A 25,888-nucleotide genomic window follows, 5' to 3' on the forward strand; every position below is an offset into this window, starting at 1 on the left:
AATAAATGTTTTGGCATATTTTCCATTCCGTGCTGAAAAATAAATCATCAAATTAGCTAAATAATAACTACTCACCTAATAACACAAAATGGGTCGTTTAAAGACTTTTCCATGCATATAGGCAATATAACCAACTCTTACCAGCTGCTTTTTAGTTTGCTGACAAATTAGAAGTGTTTTGTTTCCATAACTTATGAAATATTATTATTTACTGAACATCATACAGTCAAACATATGGTCAAAACATTGTGCCGACTGGAAAGTTCACAATACATATTATTTTACTCACATATCAAATTATCAAGTAAAACACCAGAGAAAAAAAGCTTTTTGTGTTTACAAACTGAAAACAGATATCTTTTGTCGCATTTTGCTTGTAACTTCATGAAACACAAAAAGAATATAAAAACAGCAGATGTTTCCAATTAAGACAATTGCTTTAATGGTCCCTAGTCAAAATACTATGTGATTATAGATCTTAGTCATGGACACAATGCAACTCTACATCAGATATCCTTGTAATCATCCTGGGGAATGTCTCTGATTACAAAATGGACCAATCACAGCTGTTGTGGTCTGTGTCAACGCAACATGCAGTTACATTTTTAAAGAGGTGCACATCAGGCTACTGCATAAGCTGCGTCATAACTGCCATAGGTTTGACGCAAAAGTATAAATTGGCTTTAAAGATGCTGTCAGCTATTTTTTCATGGAAAGGTATGCAAAAACCGTTCCTACTCCCTGAATGATATCACTGAAATAAGTATCATGAGAAATCTCACTGGTCTCTTTGACAGCTCTAGACTCTGTATAGAGCAAACAAATATGTGTCGGCAGGCCACGGTCTCTGACGCGTTCTACCTGTCAATCATTTTGCGTGTTGCCATAGTGTTGTAGTTGCAGCGAAATATTAAGGCTTAATGCCATTTTTATGCCATGTTTCTCATAACAGTTGTTAGTTGAGGACATTATGTTGCTACAGTTGTGTTTGAAAGGAAAAAAAGAAGGGGCATGGCTAATTCAATTGCTCAGCTCGTGAAAATTCCAGCATGGCAAAAATCGCTTACAGCACCTTTAACCACATTTTTCCACTGCATCTCAAAGCTGCACACTGGGTAACCGCTTGCTCCACGCCACTGTCAATCCCACAATCCACCTCACAAGCATGGTGCTAGGCTCCCATAGGAATTAATTGAAAAATCTCACTCAGCTTCGCTCACAACACGCCAGTGGAAGCGTATGGTAAGAAATATCCGCAGTGGTGCAAAGACCCGCCCCTCCCTCTCGTTATGGTCGCCCTGTATTTGAGGGTCATCCTTCAGCCAGGCTCACAAAGAGAGTGGGCAGAAGAGAGGAGACCTCGAGGTGCAATTTAATAAGCCTTGTTTGAGCAGTGGATGATGAGGTGCACCTGATGTGAATAGAGCCTCATCACTGCTGCCATTATATGTAGAGTGTGCCTCTCCTCATGTACACACATTGGTATCCTTGCAGGTTAAGTAGCAGAGCTGGGAGGGTACCGACAGAATTAGATGCACCGCCGGACCTGCTCCCCCTGCAATCCGAGCCCAAGTTAGATATGTTGCCAGGCCGTGGCCGACAGGCTAGTATGCTGACCTGTCTTCCTCTCAAACACTACGGCCCTTGGGAAGACAGGCCGCCACAGAAACCACCACCCCTTGTGCTCTGGAACCGTAGGAGGAGAATGTGTGCAGCCATCGGACCCCGCCCTCGTGTACCATCTCATGGGCACTCCTTCCTCCACAGAGCCCCGATTTATCCCTCTTTATATTGGATACTTTCCCTATGGACACTATTTTTTCCTATTTCTGGACATTTTATGTTGTTTTTCATGTAGTTTATTGTTTAAAATAAACCCACTGTCTGTCACCCCGCCACATCCTCAAAACAAACATAAACAAGTTTCATAATGAACCAATAATCAGAGCCACAGTCAATAAGTAACAGTTCAACTTTTAATGAAAGGCCTTCTCTTGGCACAGCTCTGCTATCAAATAAATAAAGCAATTATTTTGATACATCTATAAAAACTAAACAAAAAGCATGAAAAATTAAGAAAAGTCACAAATTATCTGTAGCCTAGTATTTGAGTGTGGCATGAAATGCTACCAGTGTTCTTTATGTACCAGCACCTTTCATTTAGTCTGACAGTGTGTTCTCCAACACGTTCAACCAATCTAACAAAAGCACATTAGAAATAATGAAATGTTATTGGTACAAAGGGTGCTATACAAAATAGCTGATCATCCAGATAAATAGCACAGAATCAAAACATACTGATATCACCATGTCAGTCCATATCATGTTCGTATTTTTATCAGGCCACAACTGATTCAACCAGACAGACAACATCAATGATGTTGAATAAAGATAGAGAGGAATCTGGAAAATACTGCAGAATATTAATGAGTCAAACACTACTGTTTATGGATTTATGTCTACCTTTTCATGTTTTTTTTTCAGCAGATATTTAGTATTTAGGTGCCTTATCAGAAAACGGTCACAATAATTGATGTCCGCTCATATGTGCACATTTAAAATGGTAGAAGTACAAAACACCTTGTGCTGTCAAGAGAGTATGGAGAAAATGAGAAGGACGGGTGGAGCGGGGTGTGGTAAATTTCATACCGTACATTTATTCCACAGCAATGGCGAGACTGAGAGAAGGTCAAGTGTCACTAACTTACTAGATGCGATGGGACCACCCTGAAGTTGCAGGTTGGTTGTCTAGACTAAAGTGTTGTTTAGTGAGTCCTTAGCAGAGCAGTCATCTGTTCTCACTCTATAGATATCAGGAAGGTTTAACAGCTTCTAACCAATCCTAATTATCACCATATTTTAACAGTTCTAATGCATTGTCTTGTGTTTGATATTTTATGACTGCAATTCCTACTGGGGCCAAAAACGTATGCATTTTAGCAAAGTGTAATGTCAGACTGCTACTAGATTGAACAAATTCAACTTTTAATATTCACATGAATGTTTCTGTGAAAGGGATGCAGACAAAATGTAAAACATCTATCATACCTTATACAGTATTTAAACACCTGGTGAGAGCTTCAACACACACCTGGTCACCACCTGAGTATGAAAGCAGACTTCTCTGTCTCATAACCTTCCATAGTGCTAGTTTCACATGCACAATTATTAACTCTCTGACAGTGGGGTACTGGTGAGTTATGTAAGGACTGGAGACTCTTAGGCGGTGATAATGTCATCCCCAGCACCTAAGGAATGAGACAGCTGCCCACACACACACACACACAAACTCCCTGTAGGTGACTTGGATTCCATCAAAGCTGAAATAGATTCATAATGTAAAATTGAAATGCTTTCAAAACTGCCACAGGAAATACATGAACTCCAAATAACCAGACTTGTTTTTTTGCTACAATTCTTATTTTTGCCAAACTGTCTACTGCAGGGGACACTTTTTGATATGGAGTGTCATGTTTTCTTTTGCTGGTCAATGGCTGTGCCAACACCCGACACTCATGCCGGCTCGTGATGAGCGAATGGCTTGCACGCGCTGCACAAGTCTGTTGGGTAGGCCTATATTGCAGCATTGTCACATTTTTACTTTTTGTTTAGCCTCCCATTCAGCTCATGAAAACACGCTGCATGATCATGAGAAAGGATTACATCAGGATGTAGCTTGGAATGCCGGTGTGGAACTAATATAAATAAAATAGTCTACTCCTCTCTCGCCGTTGCTGACATGCCAGTGATTACCCCTCCGTGTGCCAATGCTGGCATGTGTGCCATGGGTTGCCAACCCCTGGTTCTACAGTGTCCTAATTCATAGAAGAACAATTTCTTGGATTCATAAGATTTCTGAAAGAATTTGAATTACGAAATAATTTCATCAAAAAGGCCTTATAGTGCTTGACCGCTCCCTTCAAATCAGATACTATTTTTCTTCTCTTATCAACTAATGAGAAAAGATAATACTATCTTTCCCTGGCAGCACTAATTCTTTTTTACTCTACAAAGGCCAGAATATGAGAATTGTGATTATGACTTACTGAACTGAAAACAGGGGAAAACAAGCAGAAGATGCAATATAAGGTATAATATTGTGTCATACAATATAAATATAAATTAGATTCAATAGGTTTTTCAAACATTTGATTAGACCCATTTTGACTTGCCATAAACCTGACAGAAATATGTTTTTTTAAATAAATATTTTTAACAAGCTTCAGAACATTATACTACGATCAACAAAATATTATTTTAAGATCTCATATTGTATGATACACATAATTACAATATACTGTAAACTAGATACCTAGTGGTCTTACAATGCAATTAGCTTACAGTTAAGGGGACAGAAAAAATTAATGAATAAAAATATATCAGTAATAAAACTTACAATAGATTTAAATCCAGTACATCTTGACAACATATATCACAATATAACTGCAGATTGGTGGCATATTAGAATAAACAAACAAACAAAACAATCTGAATGATAAAAATTATGTTAATAATACAGATAATCATTATAATACTAGAGGTAGCAGCTGATTATGATGCTCTGTTTTCTTCATGTAGTCTGGCAGATTGCAGTTGTAGTACTTTCCTTTGACAAGTCTGACTGTCTGTACATGTGTCCTGTATTGCATGTAAAGGTGTTGATTCAGATCTGTTCTTTCGGTGAGAAGTTCGTCTTCAAAGGTAAAGTGTCTCAAATGCAATGGCACAAGAAGTGCTTTTCAAGTGGTCTTCAGTGTAAAAAAACAAACAGGATAAGAATAAAAAAACACCTTAGGCACACAAAAATGCACACATTAATTCTCAAACACACACACACATAGACTTTTTGTAAAAATTACCAAACCAAGTAATTGTATTCCTTCAAAAGTGGTTTGATAACTCAAAGTTCTTCATTTAACATGAATGACCACCATTTCAACCTCTGTGGGCATTGAGCCAGTCATACAGATGTTCAGAACAGAACTGAGATAGGGAGATGCAGAAAGATAGATAACAAGTTTGGCAGAGAGAGATAAAGCCCTTACTTAGTTCATAAATCTGTCCAAAGCCCCTGTTCTCAAAGACAGGACTGAATACATTAACACACACTCTAACTTACAGACAACCTGCCCACACTATCTGTACACACACACACACACATTTACATACACAGATGCACACACATACCAACACAAAATGTCTGTCACTATAGCATGAACATGGCTTTTGTCCTTCTCAGCCATAAGTTGGCCAGTCCATGTGTTTCCTCGTATCTACACAATGTCCTGTAAGTACTTGTCCATTTGACTCTGTTTGACAGAACATCTTCAGGACTGATAGAAATGATGGTAGTGATGATGATGTTCATGATGATGATGATGCTCGTGCCGCTGAACCACCTGAGCAAGTCCTCCTTCATACAGCACCAGACTGGGCAGCTCCTTCACATGTTCTTTCTCAACTACTGGCCCGGATGTCACGGTCGAGCCCAGAGCCCGATAGTGGACCCCTTCTTTAGGCCTCTGTTTGTGTCGTCGGTATGGTCCTGAGCTTTGGTGTGGTGGGGTCTGGTTGGGCACTGCAGATGGAGGGTGTACTCCTCTTTTCATCACCCGACCAATGGAGGCCTGAGTGGGCGGGGTATGGTGTGTTTTGGGGGAACGGAGTGCGTGTGTGTGCCGGGTAAGGAGGGCAGGATTCTCTGTGGAGATGGTACGTGAACGACGATGGTGAGCGGGGTAGGCGTGGCCGTTATCGAGTTCGTGAGATCGAGAGCGTGTTTGATTGGATGAGCGGGTGGCATTGTTCGGTTTCGTTGGCTCTGTAGCAGGAGCTGCTTGAGGAAGAACAACAATGATTATCTTAATGCGAAAACAACTGCATTTCATTGGCTCTGTACCTGTACTCTGCACAATGACAATAAAAGTTGAATCTTAATCTTAAGAGTTATTATTATTATTAACATTATTTAAGCAAACATGTATTTCCCACAAGATATAATGCAAACACAAAACTTAAAAAATAGTAATAAATATAGCAGCAAGCAGCGATGAACTTTTGCCAAGCTCTAATGTCCAACGACTCTCACGTGTGTGCAAAATTTCATGTGTTTTGAGCATGTTAAGTGTCCCAAAAGCCACCGAAACCTTGAAAAAAAAAATCCTTTTTCAGTGCTTGGACCCTAATAATAATCCTAAGAAGAACTATAGGGCCTCCACACTTTCAGTGCTTGGGCCCTTGGACACATGCATTTGGCATTTGACATTATTCAAATCAATTATGAAGCAATTTGGGTAAATATAAGAGGACTATTTTTAAAGTCTGTTGTTAAAGCCACAATTTCTGCTTCAAGTGGTGGCGCAATGACCGTGACCCAAAATAGTCACATCCATATAATTAGCCCCCAAGTCTAAAGATATATCTCAATTTTGATCTAAATCACACACATTGCACACAGAAGATTTGGAACACTTCCTGTTTTCCTTCTTTCACCATTAATTTAATGCCACACCATAGCAACACTGTTCGATATATACAAGTTTTACAATTTAGCATCTTCAATGTCTTGGCATGATGTTGTCTAAATGTGGTAACAGTCTCATGAATCCCCTAGGAGGAGTACTTCAAAGTTCAGAGACTGCCATATTCAAAGAATCCAAAATGGCTGACTTCCTGTTGAGCGGAGCTAATGACTGTAATTATGTAAGTTGTTTGGCTTGACAAGAACTATATATATGTACAACGTTTGGTGACTGTATGTCTGTAAAATGGGGGTGCTACAGGCCACCTTGCATGCCCATTTTAAAGGGGGCACTACAGAGTCACCTACAGCCACCTACATTCAGATGGGTGTGCGTGTATGCGCCTCGGAATGTGGGACCACCCTGCCAAGTTTGATATCTCTAGGACTAATGGTCTTTGCTGCCCATTCACTTTTAGGGCAGAAAAAAATTATAATAAGAAGAAAACCCTAACCTTCGGTGCTTGGCACCCTAATAATTATCCTTAGAAGAACAATAGGGTCTCCGCACTTTCAGTACTTGGGCCCTAATAATAATCCTTAGAAAAACAATAGGGCCTCCGTACATTCAGTGCTTGGGCCCTAATAATTATTAGAAAATCAATGGGGCCTCTACAATTTCAATGCTTGTGCCTTAATATATAAAAATAATAATAAAATAATTTAAAAAATGATTCCAGAAAGATGACTCAATTGCAAGAGTCAATTCCAGACAAATTTTCTTGATTCTTAAGAAGAAATAAATGGAGGCAAAGTGAAATATTACAATAAACACTGCAATATAAAGCATCTTTTACATTATTTATAATTGATAGTATGTGTGACACACACAAAAAAACTTGATGTTTTCAATTAATAATTTGTCTATTTTTATAAATAAACATGTGTCTATAGGCACATCCCTGCTTCAAATCTGAGGAAAGGTTAGCTGTTGTCCTGTTAAAATGTTTATTTTGTATTAGTGTTATGGTTTCAAAGTTGTCATAGCCCTGAGTGGAATCGATTCCGTGCGTTGATTCCCAATGCCTCAGAATATACGTTTTTTTGGAATCGACTCCCAGTTCTACCACTAGTGCCACCAAATGGAATTGCAATAACATTGTTACTTTTACTAATATTGTCTGTAGAGCAATTATTTTACAGTGCCAGAGACACTTAATTGATTGATGATAAGAGATTTAAGCTTGAATCATGTGGAGGATATATTGGATCCATTAACTCTCTGTGATGAAGATCTTACCTGTTCCAAAGCGGGATGTGTAGTTTTCAATACCAGCCAGGTCAAGATAATGGTTTCTCCTCTCCAAGTTTTCATCTACACAATGCCGCTGGCAGCCCTGCTGGGTGTGGTGGTCGCCATGGTAACGCCTAATATAAAAGCACCATGTTGTTATGACTGCATCATTGCCTACTTTAATGCCAATTTATTTATTTTTTTCATCTCCGACATGCTCTTTTGAAGCATAGATGAAATAACTATAGTAGTTTTTTGCAACAATGAAAGATACTAATGAGTGAAATGGACTGTACAGATAATGTGGTCTGTTGACAGTTTCTTAAATACCTGAGAAAAGCTCTTGACTTTTTCTCTGAGGTCTTGAAGTCCCCAATGCACTTTTCCCCCTTATGTCTGGTGTGGGGAGTTTCTGGGTGAGACAGAAAGAGAAAGAGGGTTACTTTATCAAACAGAACTGTGTTGAGTTGCACAGCTTCACACACACGCACACATACTGCAGCAGCTTTAAAGACTAACTGAAATAAAAAAAACTTTATTCCCTGTTTTCTATTTACTTTGAAGGTTTATAAAGAAGAAAAAACAACAATTCTTCATTTATTTTATTTTGAACCTCAGGCCTTATATATAAAAAAAAAAAAAAAAAAACACAAACACTTGTGAATTTGCATGAAGACAGCATCTGTTTTCAGAGAGTCTTCTCTTTCAAATACATGACGGGTATAAATAGCCCAAATGACAGCACTAAACAAACAGAAACAATTCTCTTTCTGCAAAGTTCTTTCTTCTCATCATCACATAATTTTTTAATAAGCAACACATTTAGAAAGTTAGGCTAAATGTGGATTTATTTATTTTCCAAAGTCAAAGAGAGTAATAGAGAAGAATTTTAGAAAATAATAAGATAGTTTCCATAAAGGTTTGAGCTGTGGAGGTTTGGACTCGTGTTCAATCTGTTATCATTCCTGCCTTTAACTACGAACTCAACATACAGGAGATACAATGACAGGAAAAGAGAGACAGGGCAGCACTTTGGTAGAGAACATAACAAGAACAGCATACATTAGAATCAATTTCACCCTAATATGAAATTTCTACTAACCTCCACCTGAAATCTATATGACTTTCCTTTTTTCCCTAATGTAACACAAAAGGCTGAATGTCCAGGCAGCTCTTTTGAAAAGTAAATGACACTTAAAAAATGACAAAAGTACCATAAAAGTACAACTTATATGCTGTATTTCAAGTCTTCTATAGCCATAAGATAGCTTTCTGTGAGAGGTACACCAAAATATAAAGGTGTGTTGTGTTATTTTTGTATCACTAGAAGTAACAGAGGCAACTGCAACAATTATGACTGTTGAATGTTTTTAATAAGGTTTCCAAACACTCTATCCTTCTTACATTGGCCAGCCAAACAAGTGGTCCTGCCACATTGTTTGACACATTGAGCTGAAAAAAAAAAATTACAATTAAAATTAAAGTGCCACAAAGACACATTGCATACACTCTCCTAGGAAGTCAACCTACAAACTTCTTTTTTATAGTTGTCTTAAGCTGGGATAGGAGGAAGTATGTTAACATCTAGAAAAATTACACTTTTCACCTTTAAGGCCACGTCCACGCTAATATGTTTTCATTTAAAAACACATCTTTTTGGGGGCCTGGGTAGCCCAGCAAGTATTGACGCTGACTTCCACTCCTGGAGTCGTGAGTTCGAATCCAGGGTGTGCTGAATGACTTCAGCCTGGTCTCTTAAGCCATTGTTTCCCAACATTTTTTCTGCCACAGCACACTTTTTACGACTAAAAAATCTATGGCACCCCACTATCCCACATAGGCTAACCATCAGCGCTGACGTGAGTCGGAAAGACCCTTAATGTGTATAAATGTCTCTTTTGCACATTAATCATTGCTCTTCACAATCACAAATGTGACAAATTATGGTTTCAAAATGTGAATTTCTCCGTAGGTGAGGAGTTTGGATCCCTGAAATTAATAAAATAAAATTTCATGCATTTATTTATTTTGTGGAATTTGATAATTTTCCACGACACACCTGATAATCTTTCGCGGCACACTTGGGAAACACTGTCCATTGGCCCAGTTGCTAGGGAGGGTAGAGTCACATGGGGTAACCTCCCTGTGATTAGTGGTTCTCGCTCTCAATGGTGTGTTTGGTAAGTGAGTGCGCGGATCGCAGACTCACAGCACAGCACCCGTGCTGTGAGTCTGCGGTGTCGTGCACAGCGAGCCACTTGATAAGATGGGCGGATTGACTGTCAGAATCCGGATTGAGGTGAGTAACTGCACAACCGCGAGGACCTACTAAGTAGTGGAAATAGGGCATTCCAAATTGGGAGAAAAGGGACCCATCTTTTTCTCTACGTTTTGGCCTTCCGTCCACACTGAGACAGTGTTTCAGTGAAAATGCCATCTTCGCGTTGTAGTGTGGAATGGGAAAATGGATATATGTAAAACTATGACATATTTTTATCATGTGACGCAGTCATGTGATCCATTCAACAAAACAATCAAGATGGCAGCTTGTGTTAAAGTGGCGCTGTTGTGCCTGATAATCACTTTGATAGCATTGTTAAAGATAATTGTTACTTTGCTTAACATTCACATTGCATTCTTTCAATGGCGATGGGAAGTTTACTCAGAATTAGTGTTCGCACAATTGAGTTTCAAACCGTACACGCAAAGATGATTTTTGGCATGTGCAGAAGGGGATTTAAGTGTTTTCATTAGTTTCAGTGTGGACGAGCAACTTTTGGAAAATGCTTAAAAATTAGCATTTTGAACATGAAAATGCTGTTTTCAAATGTATCCGGATGAATGTAGATGTAGACCAAGTTGTTATTCACAGAAAATCTTGCCCTATACTCTAGCACTCAAATAATGTTCATGCTTCCACACATTCAAATCTGTCATGCTAAAGATAAACACAAGGTCCCATAAAGTTTGTAAGCACTTTCCTCCCCACCATCTTATATGGTGTTGAATGTGATTGATGTCTAACTGTGTTCAAACAAAAAAAAGTATTTCATTGGCATGCAAAATTTTAAAATGTGGAATTCAAGATTTTGATCAGAAAAACATGAATGTAGTGCATTAATCATAAGGACTACTTTGTCCTTTTTGGAGCCTAATTTCATTGTATGGAAAAGAACAGTGGAAACATTCTGCCAAACCTCTCCTTCTGTGGTCCACAAAATAAAGGAAGTCAAGTTTAGAATGAGTGCAAGTAGATGATATTTTAATTTAGGGTGAATTATCCCTGGGGCTCTCTTTTCGTGGCTGCGCTAATCACAGCGCTACAAGCAGCCACCTTGTGCTGTCTTATCCAATTTTCCTGAGAATTCGGAGTCTAAGTGCTAAGGGCATATGTGGGAGTTTTTGCACTATCTGTGGGTGTATGCACGCAAACTGTGGGTGTATTGTATGTTAATAAAGTGCCACAAAGCACAATTCACTATTTTCCTGTGAAAAAGTTAATTGCGATAAGACGTTTTTTGAGAAGCACGTCTGTTTTGAGTGTAAGTCTAAACTCAGTTCCTACATTTGCACTTTGGATATTCCACCGGCATGTGGTAATAAAGTTCATGTCTAAACTCTAAAATATAGTGAAACATAAATGTTGTAGCCGTTATGAAACAAAACTTAAAGAGATTTGTGTAAAACATTTTAGAGTTCATGGTTTCATGAATATTATAATAATATCAAATATTATTATAATATTTACAATTGTATATATGACCTAATTTGTCCGTGATTTTTAAGTCACTGCAAAAGGGCCAGTGAAAGAATTTGGGCACTTTTTTGAACACTTTAGTTTGAAGTGTGATTTGAATTTAGAAAAGTTTTTTTGTGTTTGTTTCTATAAATTAATTTAATTTTTAAAGCAAAATCAACCAGTAGAAGTGAGTGTGTGGAAAAAAATGTTACGTCAATCCACAGCCTAACCTGAAAGGCCGATTCAATCATTGTTAATACTAGCCATGATTTGTGTGTTACTTAATCAACATGATTAATAATACTTATATTCTCTATAATTTTAAAGGAGCCTACATCCAAATCCCAAACCACATTTTCCATGCGTATAAAAGGAGCATGTCATTGTCATAAAAATATGCCTGAGATTCAACAAGGACACAGCTAATACACAAAAGAACGTAAGTGTATTTTTCTATTCTTCCAATTCATTTCAAAAAGTCAATTTACACAACCAGCTTCTTATGAATGTCCTGTTTTTGTTTATAACAATGGTTCTTGACAGGGAATGGAATATTCAATAGGATAAATATAGTTTAATAACCGGAGAAGAACCTCAGAATTAAATTGCACTTGACCTATTCCATTAGCACTTTGCGCACAAAATTTCACAAAATCCACCTGCGCCTAGACTTAGCTCATACTTGCATGAAAATACCAAAACTTCATGGCCATGCCCATGTGCTTAGTGCTGTGCTTAGTGCTTTTAAAATAGGGCCCCTGATGTCTCCCCCCATATCAGCTGTTTTCAGTCTCCAAAAGTCATTGAATTCCAAAATATGCAGTAATAGAGACCACTTCATAATTCTCCAATCTCTGTGGAGGAAAACAGCATTCTAGTGTGGAAGAGAGGCGTAGAAAAATCAATGTGATTTCAAAGAAAATATATTTGTGTGGAAGTGGATTCCTCTTTACCTGTGTTGGTTCGAGTGCACTTCCTCAATCTCTGGCTGGAGTCTGGGGCGACGGAGAGTTTTACTTTGAGGGCCTTACTGCTACTGGGAGAGTGATTCACTGAATCATCCACCACCTCATATATAGTGTGCAGTAAACTGGTGATGTCCTGGAGGAAGAGAGGTAGGAAAACAAAGAGAGAGGGAGAAAAAGCATGAAATTAATTTTTACTTTATTCTGTTTCACTGAGAGATCTTCATTGATACTATGTGGTCGATTACAGTCTTTTGTATGCTGCGGAAGCCTGTATGTAAGAAACAATAAGATACATACATTATTCATTCACAGACATGTCTATAATGTGTTAATCAGTCTCCATAGCCTTTTATCGACAACATTTAGCACCCTCAATGAAATGTAGAGCAAGTATGAATTTGAGGAAAACAGTGAGACAGTGAGAAAAAAAAAATAACTGAGCGAAAGATGGAGAGAGACAGGGTTGAAGACATAAAAGACACACAGTGATTGGAATTAATTTATCGTGCCCTATTAATGCTGGGGTTTACCATGACAAAATGCTTCAGTCACTGTTTTCACAGCACAGAAATCTCAGCTGTCTTACCTCTCGCGTGACCTTGCCATTGTTATCGAAGTCATAAAGGGTGAAAGTCCACTCCTGCCTGTTATCTTCCTCTACTGATACAGCACACTCCAACTCCTGATTAAAAAACAACAATGGATAATAATTATGTCAAAAGTATCATACACATGCTGAAATATGCCCTGCGTTTGTAAAAGAGTGTGTGTGTGTGTGTGTGTGTGTGTGTGTGTGTGTGTGTGTGTGTGTGTGTGTGTGTGTGTGTGTGTGAGCTTTATACAGACCTCGAACTGTAGTCGTTTGTGTTGTCCAACGGGGGCAGACCCCTCAGTGTCCTGCATTCTTTCTCCCACACTGCAGCTGTCAGTCTTCTCAGGGGGAAGGGCCACTACAGGGGAACACACAGATTAAAATAACACAGAGGACACCTTTGAAGTACTACTCAATGAAATCTCAAAACAAGATATTTCATTCTCAGCAGTTAAAGAGAGAGGGAGATGGGTCAGATTAAAGGGAGAATGACTAGGAAGAACCATCTATTTTCAGACCAAATTCTACTATGTCATCTCTACTATCCCAGTCTTGTCGTATTACACTTGAGGCCCCCATAAAGACACACTGCCTAGAATTAAAAAAATCAAAAGAACATATTGCAGTTATATATATATATATATATATATATATATATATATATATATATATATATATATATATATATATATACTATAAGAGTGTAAGAGTATATATATATATATATATATATATATATATATATATATATATATATATATATATATATATATATATACTCTTTACACTCTTTGGTTACAGTGCCTGGAAAGGTATTGATGGACATGTGGCACACACATGAGAAAAAAAATGTTGGGAAGAACCAAGACTGGAACAGAAAAAATAAGCACAAGACAGGGAAGTGGGAATAGTCCCATAAGTCATATGGACTACTTTTCAGGTGCTCATTTTTGGAGGTTGTGTGCCCATTCACTTCATAGTATGGAAAAGAGCAGCGTAAACATCTACTCATTTGTTCCATGGTCATACAGGTTTGGAATGTCATTAGGGTGATTACATGACAGAACATTCATTTTGTGGAAAATTAGCTATAAGCTTGAAAAAAGACGTAAATATATTGGAAATTGTGTAAAAAGGCATTCATTCAACAATCATAACCTAAGGCCAGACTATCTTATTTTTGTGTGTGCCTGAAAATCATAACTAAATTCAGAGTGAGCCACTAAAAAAGAAATAATACAACAGAGGCCTGTCAGGATTAGTTCTCAATACCCAATTTTCAGAGGCAGTTTGTCTCTTTGTGTATTGTGGGTAATAAGATGGAGATGTTTTAAACGAGAGAATATCCAACACAGCTCAGAGGACATCGCTCAGCACCAGGCAACCCCCCCGCATTCTTCCCGACCCAAATCCCTGTGCTTTGAAGTTCCATTCTCAAACCTTTTGGCACAGGATCAGTCCATCTGTAAAAACAGAATCTCTAATTAATTAAGCAAAGTCAAATCTGAAACAGTGTTTGTTGTTCAGGCCAAAATGATAGGCAGACACAACAGTATCGCTCTCTCTCTCTCTCCTCTATTTCTTCCTGTCTCTTTCTCTCTCTTATTCACTCCTCTGTTGATCCACTCAGATCAAAGAGGACCTATATTGTCCCTCTGCAGAGAGGCAAGGGAGGATGAAAAAAGAAAAGCACCAGAGGATGAGAGCAGTTGTCCCAGGGAGCTTTTACAGTTTTTTTGGAGGGAAACATCATCAGATCAGGGCTTTTGATCAGGCCCAGAGACTCAAAGGCAATGCTGAGCTCCAGGGCCAAAGCCTGCTTGCCAGCCAGCTCACAATATACAGGAGGTGTTTATAGAGGAATAACAAATGGCCACAAAGGAACTATACACACACACACAAACACACAAAGAAAGAACTAACTCTCATAGCAATAGTCAAAGTCCTACCCAACAAAGCGATGAGACTGGCTGCAGAGGACCAGTGACAGAGCTTAAAAACTATGCGATACAGCACAGAGAATTGCTTGGTATTGTCCCAGAGTTTGCTTTGAATCTAAAGGTTCACCTAGAGTTCAGAATTAAACTGTGAGACAAGTGCTCAATAGCTAGAGTGGCTGTTCAGTACAGGCTGATGTGCAGTGAAATACTCAGCCACAAGCAGTAACACCAACTGTTATTGTTCAAATTTGCTTAGTCAAAACTTCACATCCCATTCTCCAAAAACTTTAAACATTTTTTGATCTAAATCCAAGATAAGAAATCTGAGCCCAACTCAGACTAATGTTATCAGATGGAATATCATCTTTGAAGTCTTTTCCCAAACATTAATGATGCAACCTTATTGCCATGCTATGAGCTGTGCTTAGTTTGAACTATTTGGAGAGTAGGGTTGCAACTAAGGATTATTTTGATAATTGACTTATCTACCTATTATTAGAACGATTATTCGGGTGATTATTGCAACGATTAATCATTAGCTCTTAACCGACTATTCAGCTTATGCCCCAACTTAAAAGGTTGTATTAAACATGCTTACTAACAATAAAGAGGACAAAATCATCTTTTAAAAATGCCTCTAGATTACATTAACTGAAAGGAAAAAAATACTTAAGTTTAATTCAGTAAAGAAATTAACTGCAAAAAAGTGTTTTTGTCTTGTTTTCCATTTAAAAATGGTCTAAAAATCCTTAAAACAAGATTTACTTGAGAAGTAACATATAATATTTTTAGACTTGCTGTAAAAGAATGACTCTTAAATATAAGTGCATTTTGTATATAGGTGTATTTTTTCACTTGGTTATACTTCTGCGAGTGCAGTTAAGACATATATTCAAGATCTATTCTCTAAAAGCAAGTATACATATCTTATATGCTGCATCTCTGGTGAATGCATCTTTTTTTAAAGGATTTTTATATATATATTATAAAATATTTGTATATATATATATATATATATATATATATATATATATATATGTGGCAGGGTGAGCAAGAGACAGACACAGTGGGTGTGGCGTCAAGCCTCGGAGAGGCATTTATTGGAAATAATAATAAACGCAAAAATGTCCAAAAGGGGTAATAAAGTGTCCAAGGTGGAATAGTGTTCATAATAAAGGGGGAATCTGGCATCCTCGCTGTGAAACGGGGCTCCGTGAAAGGGTGGGGTAGTGTCCATAGGATTGCCCAGGCATGGGCTTGGTCAATCGGCTGCTCACGCTCCCCTCCAAAGTCCACAGCGCGAGATGTGGCGGCATCACTGGCGGCCTGTCTTCCCAGGGCTGCGGAAAGTGTGAGGAGAAGGCAGCCCGGCATCTAGCCCATCAGCGGCAATGTGAGCGGTTCACCCCCGGCAACTTATTAACACATCCGGGGGTCCGAGGAACGGGTCAGGCAGCACACCATCTCGTCCAGCTCCGAACCCTCCCAGCTTTGGTCCTGGGCGTGCGAGGATGCCAGTGTGAGCACATGTGGTGATTTGAAGCCGGCTCCCCAAGAAGAGGTGCACTCTGCATTTTAAAGACAGAGGTGATGAAGCATTATTCCCACACAGATAGATATCTACAGACTACAAAAACACTGGATATTTCTGCAGCCTTTGACACAGTCAACCATCAGATCCTTCTCTCCACCCTCTCTACTCTGGGCATCAGAGGAACTGTGCTGGACTGGTTGACCTCCTATCTCTCAGATAGGTCCTTCAAGGTAGCCTGGAGAGGTGAGGTATCTAAGCCACATCAGTTACTTACTGGGGTACCTCAGGGATCAGTGCTTGGGCCACTTCTCTTCTACATATACACAACATCACTGAGACCCATCATTCAGTCACATGGTTTCTCTTACCACTGCTACACTGACGACACGCAACTCTACTTGTCTTTTCAGCCCAGTGACTGCTCGAATCACTGCCTGTCTGGCAGACATCTCGGCCTGGATAAAGGAACACCACCTGCAACTCAACCCAGCCAAGACCAAACTCCTTGTCTTTCCAGCCAACCTTGCTGTTGAACACAAAATCACCGTGCAGCTGGGTTCCACTACAGTATCGCCATCAAAAAATGGTCAGATATCTAGGCGTAACCATCGATAACAAGCTAAATTTCACAGACCACATCTCAAAGACTGCAAGATCATGTAGATTTACACTCTACAATATCAGGAAAATAAGACCCTTCCTCTCTGAACATGCTACACAACTGCTTGATCAGTCACTTGTCATAACTAAACTGGACTACTGTAACTCTCTCATTGCAGGCCTTCCTGTATGTGCAATTAGACCTCTGCAAATGATCCAGAATGCAGCAGCAAGTCTGGTATTTAATGAACCAAAGAGAGCGCATGTTACACCACTCTTTGTCTCTCTCCACTAGCTGCCGGTTGATGCACGTATTAAATTCAAGGCTCTGATGCTGGCATACAAAACAGTCACTGGGTCTGCTCCAGCATACCTAAAATCATTTTTGCAGGTCTACACTCCTGCCAGAAGCCTACGGTCGGCTAAGGAACGTCGCCTTGTAGAACCAACACAAAGAGGCACCAAAACACTTTCCCGGACTCTCAGTTTCATCATACGACGTTGGTGGAATGACCTTCCCAACTCCATCCATGAAGCTGACTCACTCTCTGTCTTCAAAAAACGGCTAAAAACACATCTTTTCCAAGAGCCCTTAACCAGTCACTAAAAAAAATATATATATATTCTTGTTGCACTTTGTGGCAGGGAGGAGGGCGGGGCCGGGTCGTAGATTCTACACACCCGGTCCCTTATCAGGCTAATCAGGCCTCCGAGAGGGAGAAAGGCCGACTGCGGAGGATTGTGCGGGAGAGAGAGATAGTTTACGGACATGTCCGTCATGTGTGTGTTTGTGTCTTTTGTTTCAGTTTATTATTAAAATATAATTTATATTGTCAAGCCAGTTCTCGCCTCCTCCTTTCCATTGACTGCTTTACACACTTAAATCAGTTTTGAATGCTATTCTGATGCTAGTTAAAATTTGTAGTATGGCACTTTTTGTACAAATGTCTCCTTAAGATGATTCGCTTATGTTTTCCTCTTTTGTAAGTCGCTTTGGATAAAAGCGTCTGCCAAATGAATAAATGTAAATAAGGTGTGCTTCATTCACCGCTGACTAAACAAGGCTTATTAATTATGTGAACCTAGCTGAAGGGCGGCCCTAAGAGGTGGGGCGACAATGATGAGCCGGATGTATCGATCATTAGCCACAATATATATATATATATATATATATATATATATATATATATATATATGTTAGGGAGGGTTACATTTGAAATGTATTCCACTACAGATTACAGAATGCATGCTGTAAAATGTCATTTGTAATTTACTCCGTTAGATTACTCAAGGTCAGTAACGTATTCTAAATACTTTGTATTATTTCTTCAGCACTGGTAGATATTTTCACTTGTTTTGACTATAAAAACTATAAGAATATGATTTTTGCCCTAATATCAAAAGGTCTTACAAAAAAAAGAAATTATGATCCAATGTGAATTTTCTTGATAAATAAGTATGATCGTGCATGTAAAGTGGCTAGAAAGAGCATTTTAGCTTAGCATAAAGCTGACAATTTACACAAGGTTTATTTTTATTTCTTCTGCTTCAAACTTAATTCTCCGTCTGCTCGTATGAATAAATATTAAATGAAACAAATGACAATAAAATGCAAAGTAATCTCTTCAGTAATCAAAATACATTTTGAATGTCACTGTATTCTAATTACCAATTATTTAAATTGTAACTGTAGTTGTTTTTTAAATACGTAATCTAGCTACATGTTTTCCACTACTCCCCAACACTGTATATATATATATTTATATATATATATATATATATATATATATATATATATATATATATATATATATATATATATATATATATATACGCATGTACAAATACAAATCTGTTATATAGGGAATGTAATGCAGAAGAGGTAGGATATGTTAAATAATATAATTGACTAAGCTGTGTATTGCACATAATTATTGCTCAATGTGGCAGTTTTAACAGTTTGTGAGATGGAAAAACTGTTCTTGTTATAACTCTCTCTTATTAATAAAGCTGCGTATTTCCAATTTTCTTTAAAATAAGAAATGCACAGTGACACATATATTATGATTTAATAATTTGCAAGCCATCACCTTATAATCTGGCTTCAGCAAACGTGCACGCTTGAGGGACGAGCTTCCCCGTGCAAGAGTGTGCATCAACTGGGTGCAGTTTCAATCTCTCCCCCTTTGATCAGGACATTCACGCAACTCATAGAAGAGGTGCTGACCGCACAGAGAAATGCCAGTTTCGGAGTTTGTAGTTATTTACATGATCTGTTTGCTTATTATTTGAAATTTAATAAAGCTATAACGCATTAAATATAACTGTATTAAAGATGTAATGCTGGGATGTTTCCTTTAAAGATGCTTGATACACATTTTGCTTAAACAGACCGGCAGCTCCAGCTCTGCTTATTTCACAACGAGAGTGCTTCTGTATTTACTTATTTGGTATTTTTAAATAATTCCCTCATACATTGCGATCTACATCACCTGAAGCTTTTTGGAAGGTTTAGAGTGCATCAGGACTGTAAGCTGTGACTTCTTCCTCTCCTCAGTCAGTCGCGAGCTGCAGTGTTGTTCTCGCACACAATCATTAGAGTTTCATATGATCTCATGTTACGTTAAGAGATCAAAGGACTATTCAACAACAAATATGTTGTAAACAATTGTTTCTTGTCGATAACGTCGACTAATCGTTTCAGCCCTATTGGAGAATAGAGTAATTAGACCCATTTACAGTGCTTCAAGATGTATATTGAGACATTTTACCTTCTAAACGAAAGTGGTCACCACGGATACCCTCACCATAACCTTCATCCAATGGGTCCTGCAGAGACAGAGAGATAGAGTTAGTTGTCTTCAAAGGACAACGCTGCAAGATGTGACAAAGACAGAGAGCAATGACAGTATTCAAATCAACAAATACACAGGCACAAAGGATCTATTTTTATTTATTTATTTTTTTGCCTTTAAAGAGATTTTTATTGTATTAAACAGACAGCAAATTATAAGGAGAGAGAGGGAAAATGGAATCAGGACATTATGCAGGTTGGATTCGAACCTGAATCTCCCACATGAGCAATAAAGCTCAACCATTAGACCCCAGCTCCAAAGACATAACTCTACTGAATGGATGACATCACATTGAAGGAATGAAAAACATGAAGGGTAATAGAGCATCTGGATACAGCCTAGTCATTTTTTCCATAGGTGAATTGATAATTCACAACTTATAAACCATAAAAGACATACCTACTTTGAGCTAAGAGGATGTAAATCGATGGCATGTGATCATGTTGAAGCCATCAGTCCACATTTTTTTCAGCTAAATAAAAAAATAAATAACAATTTTATAGTGAAATTCCTGGTGAATAAATACATTACCCATAAACACTAAAGAGACAAATCCACCAATCATAGTCACCACTACCATGACACACTGTTAATGATGCAATAGAGTCGGCCTCCCTTGTCCCCATCTCAAGCTAATTATATATTTGTAAATACCTGAATATTTTGCAATAAACTTGTAAACAGTCTTGTGCCTTTGTTGTTTTGTCTGAACACTTTTATGAAGACTTCTGGAATCCCTATGGAAAAAATTATTTTGGTTTAAAACGTGGACAGGCACTGTTGCATTCTATAGATACAGTATCTGACAGATGGAGCCTGTATGAGAAATAACAGCACATCCCACAATAGATAAGTGGTTACCCTGGATATTTGCCCTTTAATAGCTGCCAGCAATATCCTAAAAATTATCATTTCAATTTCCAGAAATAGATATTTGACCCAGAGATACTGAGATCTCTTGTATTCTCTTGACAGGTGATTTGGGTCAGTGTTGCCCTGAATATATTGTTCTTCCTTTCCCATTTGTTAGCAAAAGTGTCTCATCCAAAATAAAATACCATCCTACCTTTCCCACAAATATACCGGTACACACATCTGTCCTCTCCAACATTTCTGTCATGTTCCCAACCATCCATCACTCCAGTAAAACTCATGAACACCAGTCTCATTGAAGACTATTCTTTTGTCTGTGTGTGAATTTCTGAGAATTCATTTATTTTGCAAAAAGAGTGACCATGCAACCTCCATTCAAGCTCCACATCTGTGTATGTGTGTACATGTTGTTTCTGCCTATGAGCGGCTGCTTTGTCTTTATCTATATTAGATGGGAAAACTAAATGTCTTACTGTAGCACCTCAAGCCATACACTGCTCACTAGAGACAAAAAGCTACACACACAAACACATATTCACCATAATGTTTGAGAGGTTATCCGATAGCATGCAAGGGGAATGCTCTAATTATGTGTTGTCTGGATGATGGATGGGCAGTATTATAAATTATTATTATCTTCTCTTTTGCGAGGAACAGACTTTCTCTTTAACTGTTTCTCTTTCATTTTTCACTCTGTCTTTCCATAAAATGAATAGGTACAATTTTTAAAGGAATAGAGCATACCTTGAAAAAATTTGGTAACCTGCAATTGTTACCTCAAGGACCTATTTTTTACTTTATTGAGGTCAACTGTCAAACATAGTGCCATTTATAGCACAAATGAAAACACTAAGAAGAAGAAAAAAGTCTTTGGGGCAGAGTTTGCATGCAAAGCGGGAACGACAGGGAAAGAGGCTTTTGATTAAAAGCATTATTTTGTAATTTCATAGATGAAGTCTTGTGAGTGGCATTTTAAACAAAGAATTAAAAACATTTGTGTGAAATTCTTGTGACTAACTCCCGGTGTGAACAAATTCTATGTCCATATTTGTTTCTGGTCTGTTTTGCAGAGTGTTTATAAATGTTTATAACAGAGAGAACAATGGCGTTACTGGTGTGGGTCGTTTGCCTCACATGCATCATGAAAGGCCTGTGAAACATAAACAAGGCCTTCACTGACTCTTTGCCAGCAACCAGAAACTCTTTTCCAGACACCATGTTTCACACTCTGCAGAAAACCAACCAGAACTTTTTTGTTTTAACACAAGCCAAAACAGGAGAAAAGAGACCATTTTTTAGTACTTTTCTACAAATGGGCAGAGCACTGTGCAACATTACAGAGCAGCCAAAATACATATGTGCACATATAGGGCACCCTACTCCTGTGAAAAAGTGGTCCATTAAAGTATATGAATCTTTCAGTGTGAAAATCCAAATGTTAATTACGAGTTAAAGGATAACTAATAATGGGAGAATGAAAAGCAGTAAGGAGCTGTTCATACAATGTGTTCTTGCATTCAAAAGCAGTAAGATGGAAAATGGTGGAAAAAGCTGCTGAAAAACTTCCCAAGACATTCATGATGATAGTGTACATAGACCAAGAAGCAAACGGAATGCAAAAATGTGTCCAGTAGTGGCCGTTAACAATGACAGGATGCATTCTCACATTCTAGCTGTGCTATATTTCATTGTTTGTCTATACATTTTAACACACCATGTCAAGTCAAAAATAAATGAGTTAAATGCAACATAACATAACAGATCAATATCAGTTTTAAAACAGTGGACCAATGGGGGTGGGATAAGCATCTATGGCAAGGGTGGGGAACCCTGCTCCTGGAGGGCCACTGTCCTGCAGAGTTTAGCTCCAACCCTAATCAGACAAACCTGAGGAAACTAATCATTGTCTTGATTACTTGAAAAATGTAAGGGCAGGTGTGTTTAATTAGGGTTGGAGCTAAACTCTGCAGGACAGTGGCCCTCCAGGAGCTGGGTTCCCCACCCCTGATCTATGGAGTGTAAAGTGGTTAAAGGTGGTGTAAGTTATTTTTTTTTATTTTATATGAAATGAGACACAGAAATTGCCCCATTACATGTCAGAAATAGATGCCATGAAATATTACACTCTATAATATCCCTGGGCTCCGTAAAATGCTGGGAAAAATTAATTTGGGCCATAGTCAGATTCTAGGGGGTGAAAGAGGTGGTGTTTCTATTCAGCATGTAAGTCTCGTGATTGTTCTAGAACAGCTTTTATGTGCCGTTAAGAGTGCATTTTGTCCTATTCCATAGTACTCTGTCTGTTTTTAAGAAAGAATGCACCCTGGATGAACAGCCCCTAAGAGAATGTGAGAGGAAGGGGATAAAGATGATAACTCATGTTTAGCAAATAAGAGCACAAAGTAGTTGTTGGGTCTTGCCAGCTTAAACCTGGAAAATCATGCATGTGTGTGTGCGTGTGTGAGGGACAAGGGACAAGGGACCCCCCCCCAGTGTCTGGCACATAAATGTTAATACTAGAAAAAAAAGATGGTGGAAAACTCCAGGGAGAATTCTCATCCAGAGGCAAGTTTACAGCAAGTATGTGCCTGAATTAGATTATATATCTGAATGTGTCATTGTTCGTTTTGTCATTACATTATGTCTACATGTGTGTAAGTGTGTGTGGGAGTAACACAAATGTGTGTTGTGGAAAGTCCCACACTAATCTGCGGCTGTATTTTCTTTCTGTTAACCACACAAGTTCATGGATGTGGTGACCAGGTGTGGAGCTGAGCGGTGTCAGGGCAGAGCGAGGCCGAGAAGATAAGTGCTGAATGACTTCTACCTGCGTGCCACACAGGCCTCGCGTTCCAGCGAGGGGAGATGGGAGTATTTAAGGAGAAGAGACAGCAGCAGACGGGAGAGAGATGTACGAAGCTTGTCTGCGTGTTTGAGTGTTTTTATGATTTGATGCAGCTGGCTGAAAAGCAATGTGTGTTTTTGTTTCTTTGTAAGCTAAAAAGTGTCATTAAATGTCTTAGATGTGTTTGTCAAGCCAGTCCCAGCTTCCTCCTTACCTTCTTAAGTGTAACAATGGACAATTTACACAGCTGATGACAGTTCTGCATGATCACAAGCCAGACACACACACAACCACAGACATAGTTATCCATGATCAATTGCCACCTCTTTGCTGGGCCACAGCCTTGGAACTGCATCAAACACAGGAAAACATAATTCCGACTATGTCTCTCTCTCTCTGTCGCCTTCTCACTCCTTCTCTGTCACCTTCAGTTTTCACACTCACAGACCACAGCCCTAATCATATTAAAATATTATGAAAGAGAGACAAAAAGCATTCAGGGATCCGCAAATTCTTGTGAAATGCAGCCAACCAGAATCAGTGCATTTTTAAGTCAGTTTAAACCTTCACAAAGACACATGCACCTACAGGTGCCATATTTCACCAAGGAGACAATAAACTGTGCATATACAGTCAAGCTCTGAGGGAATAAGACCTATGACTTCAATCTGCCCCGTCTGTTATATTGCTTAAGCTTATTCAATTGCATGCTCCCAGATCCCAAGAGTGGGATGTATATGCTAACTCTGCCCCCCAGCACCAAGGGCACAGCAAACCATTCCTGGCTAGCTAGAGGGCCAATCAAAAAGTGACTCCCTATACTCTCCTCAGAACTCTACATACTTTCCTACATGTGAGGATGAAAGAGTCTGGAGTGCAGTGACCTACATAAGCACCCCATACTTAAAATGAGCAGAATAGACATCCCAGACAACCTGAACTACTGACTGTAATGTCAGTACTGCATGCTTAATGCTGGTGGCACACTAACCATTTTGATCTATTCGATAATTTTAGGGGACGTCACACTGCTGAAATCTTGTTTGGTTTTCACACTCACTGATTAAGAACAGAAGAGAGGTAACAACTTAAATGACTGTCTCTGATATTTGTCATCTGATTCCCTGTCATGTATAATATTGTGTATTATATAATCAACATGAAGCCCACCAAAATAAAACAAAAGCAATGTGCAAACGGAAACAATTGGAATAGACTGAATGAGGATGCAATTCATTGAGTGGCTTTACCTAGTGAATGTGTGTGATGTGCATTTGTCCCTTCGGGGCTTGCCGTAGTAAGTATCAGTTCATGTGCAATATGCATGGGCACTTGTCTGCTTCAGAGAGAAAAAGGTTTACATTTAATAAGCACAGGCCGTTTTGCCTCTTCTTTCCTTATTTTATTATTCAATTTAAGTTTAAGTGAACCACATGAAAAAATTGCAATATGTGGATTTGCAACCTAATTGGTTGATCTCAGAGGCTGCAGACAGAGTTGATATGTCCATTAACTTAGCAGAGAGCTGAGTTGGAGGGGCTTTAAACTCATAAAAACAGTTAGTGAGAAATCTAAAACCATTCTTGCTCCACTTAGCACCATAACAGATCTGGGGTCTTGCGGAGAATAGAGTGGGGAAGATTTGCAGTGGATGGACCATTAAATATTGCCTGAATGCAAAGATAATAGGAAATAGGAGAATTAGAGAATTATTAGATGTTTATCACTTTATATATGACTGAATTCATCAAATCCTCCCTCCTCTTTCTTTAAACCCAGGAAGGAAAACATAATTTTGCACATTTCAGTACACAGTAATTGTGCAAACATACCTCTCACCATACAGCTACAGCAGAAACCAAGCACAGATTAGACTGCCCACTCAAGAGACTGAGAGAGTCAGAATGATAGTGAGAGAGAGAGAGAGAGAGAGAGAGAGAGAGAGGCTTAAAACATGTTTATTTTATCATTTATCATATGTCAATCCAATATGTCATCCAAAAAACTGCAAAAATATAAATAAATTAAAACACAATCCAATCAATACAGATTGCAGCCCTTTCATTGCATCTTTACAACCAACATTTCGTCCTCCCCAACCTCACACAAAAAACCTCCCAGTGACCACATTGCAGAAAAATCCATAATATTATTAACTAATTTGAAATAAGCATACTCAATTTTAATT

General features: G+C 38.5%; 1 protein-coding gene across 2 annotated transcripts in view; it reads right to left on the reverse strand.

Moving 5' to 3' along the window:
• Positions 1–2,006: 2,006 nt before the first annotated feature.
• Positions 2,007–25,888, reverse strand: part of LOC127647607 (protein naked cuticle homolog 1-like) — a 50,702-nt gene continuing 26,820 nt past the window's right edge. Inside the window, exons 4-10 of one of the 2 annotated variants that reach the window (XM_052131974.1) lie at positions 19,899–19,956; positions 13,308–13,411; positions 13,048–13,143; positions 12,447–12,594; positions 8,085–8,166; positions 7,761–7,888; positions 2,007–5,833 (exon numbers count right to left, since the gene is read on the reverse strand). In XM_052131974.1, coding sequence (XP_051987934.1) covers positions 5,328–5,833; positions 7,761–7,888; positions 8,085–8,166; positions 12,447–12,594; positions 13,048–13,143; positions 13,308–13,411; positions 19,899–19,956 — 1,122 coding nt within the window. In that variant the 3' untranslated portion in view covers positions 2,007–5,327. Of the gene's footprint in view, positions 5,837–7,760; positions 7,889–8,084; positions 8,167–12,446; positions 12,595–13,047; positions 13,144–13,307; positions 13,412–19,898; positions 19,957–25,888 lie in introns of both variants that reach the window. The other variant, XM_052131969.1, reaches the window with a different exon arrangement.

The sequence above is a fragment of the Xyrauchen texanus genome, chromosome 1, assembly GCF_025860055.1.
Source record: "Xyrauchen texanus isolate HMW12.3.18 chromosome 1, RBS_HiC_50CHRs, whole genome shotgun sequence".
NCBI lineage: Eukaryota > Metazoa > Chordata > Actinopteri > Cypriniformes > Catostomidae > Xyrauchen > Xyrauchen texanus.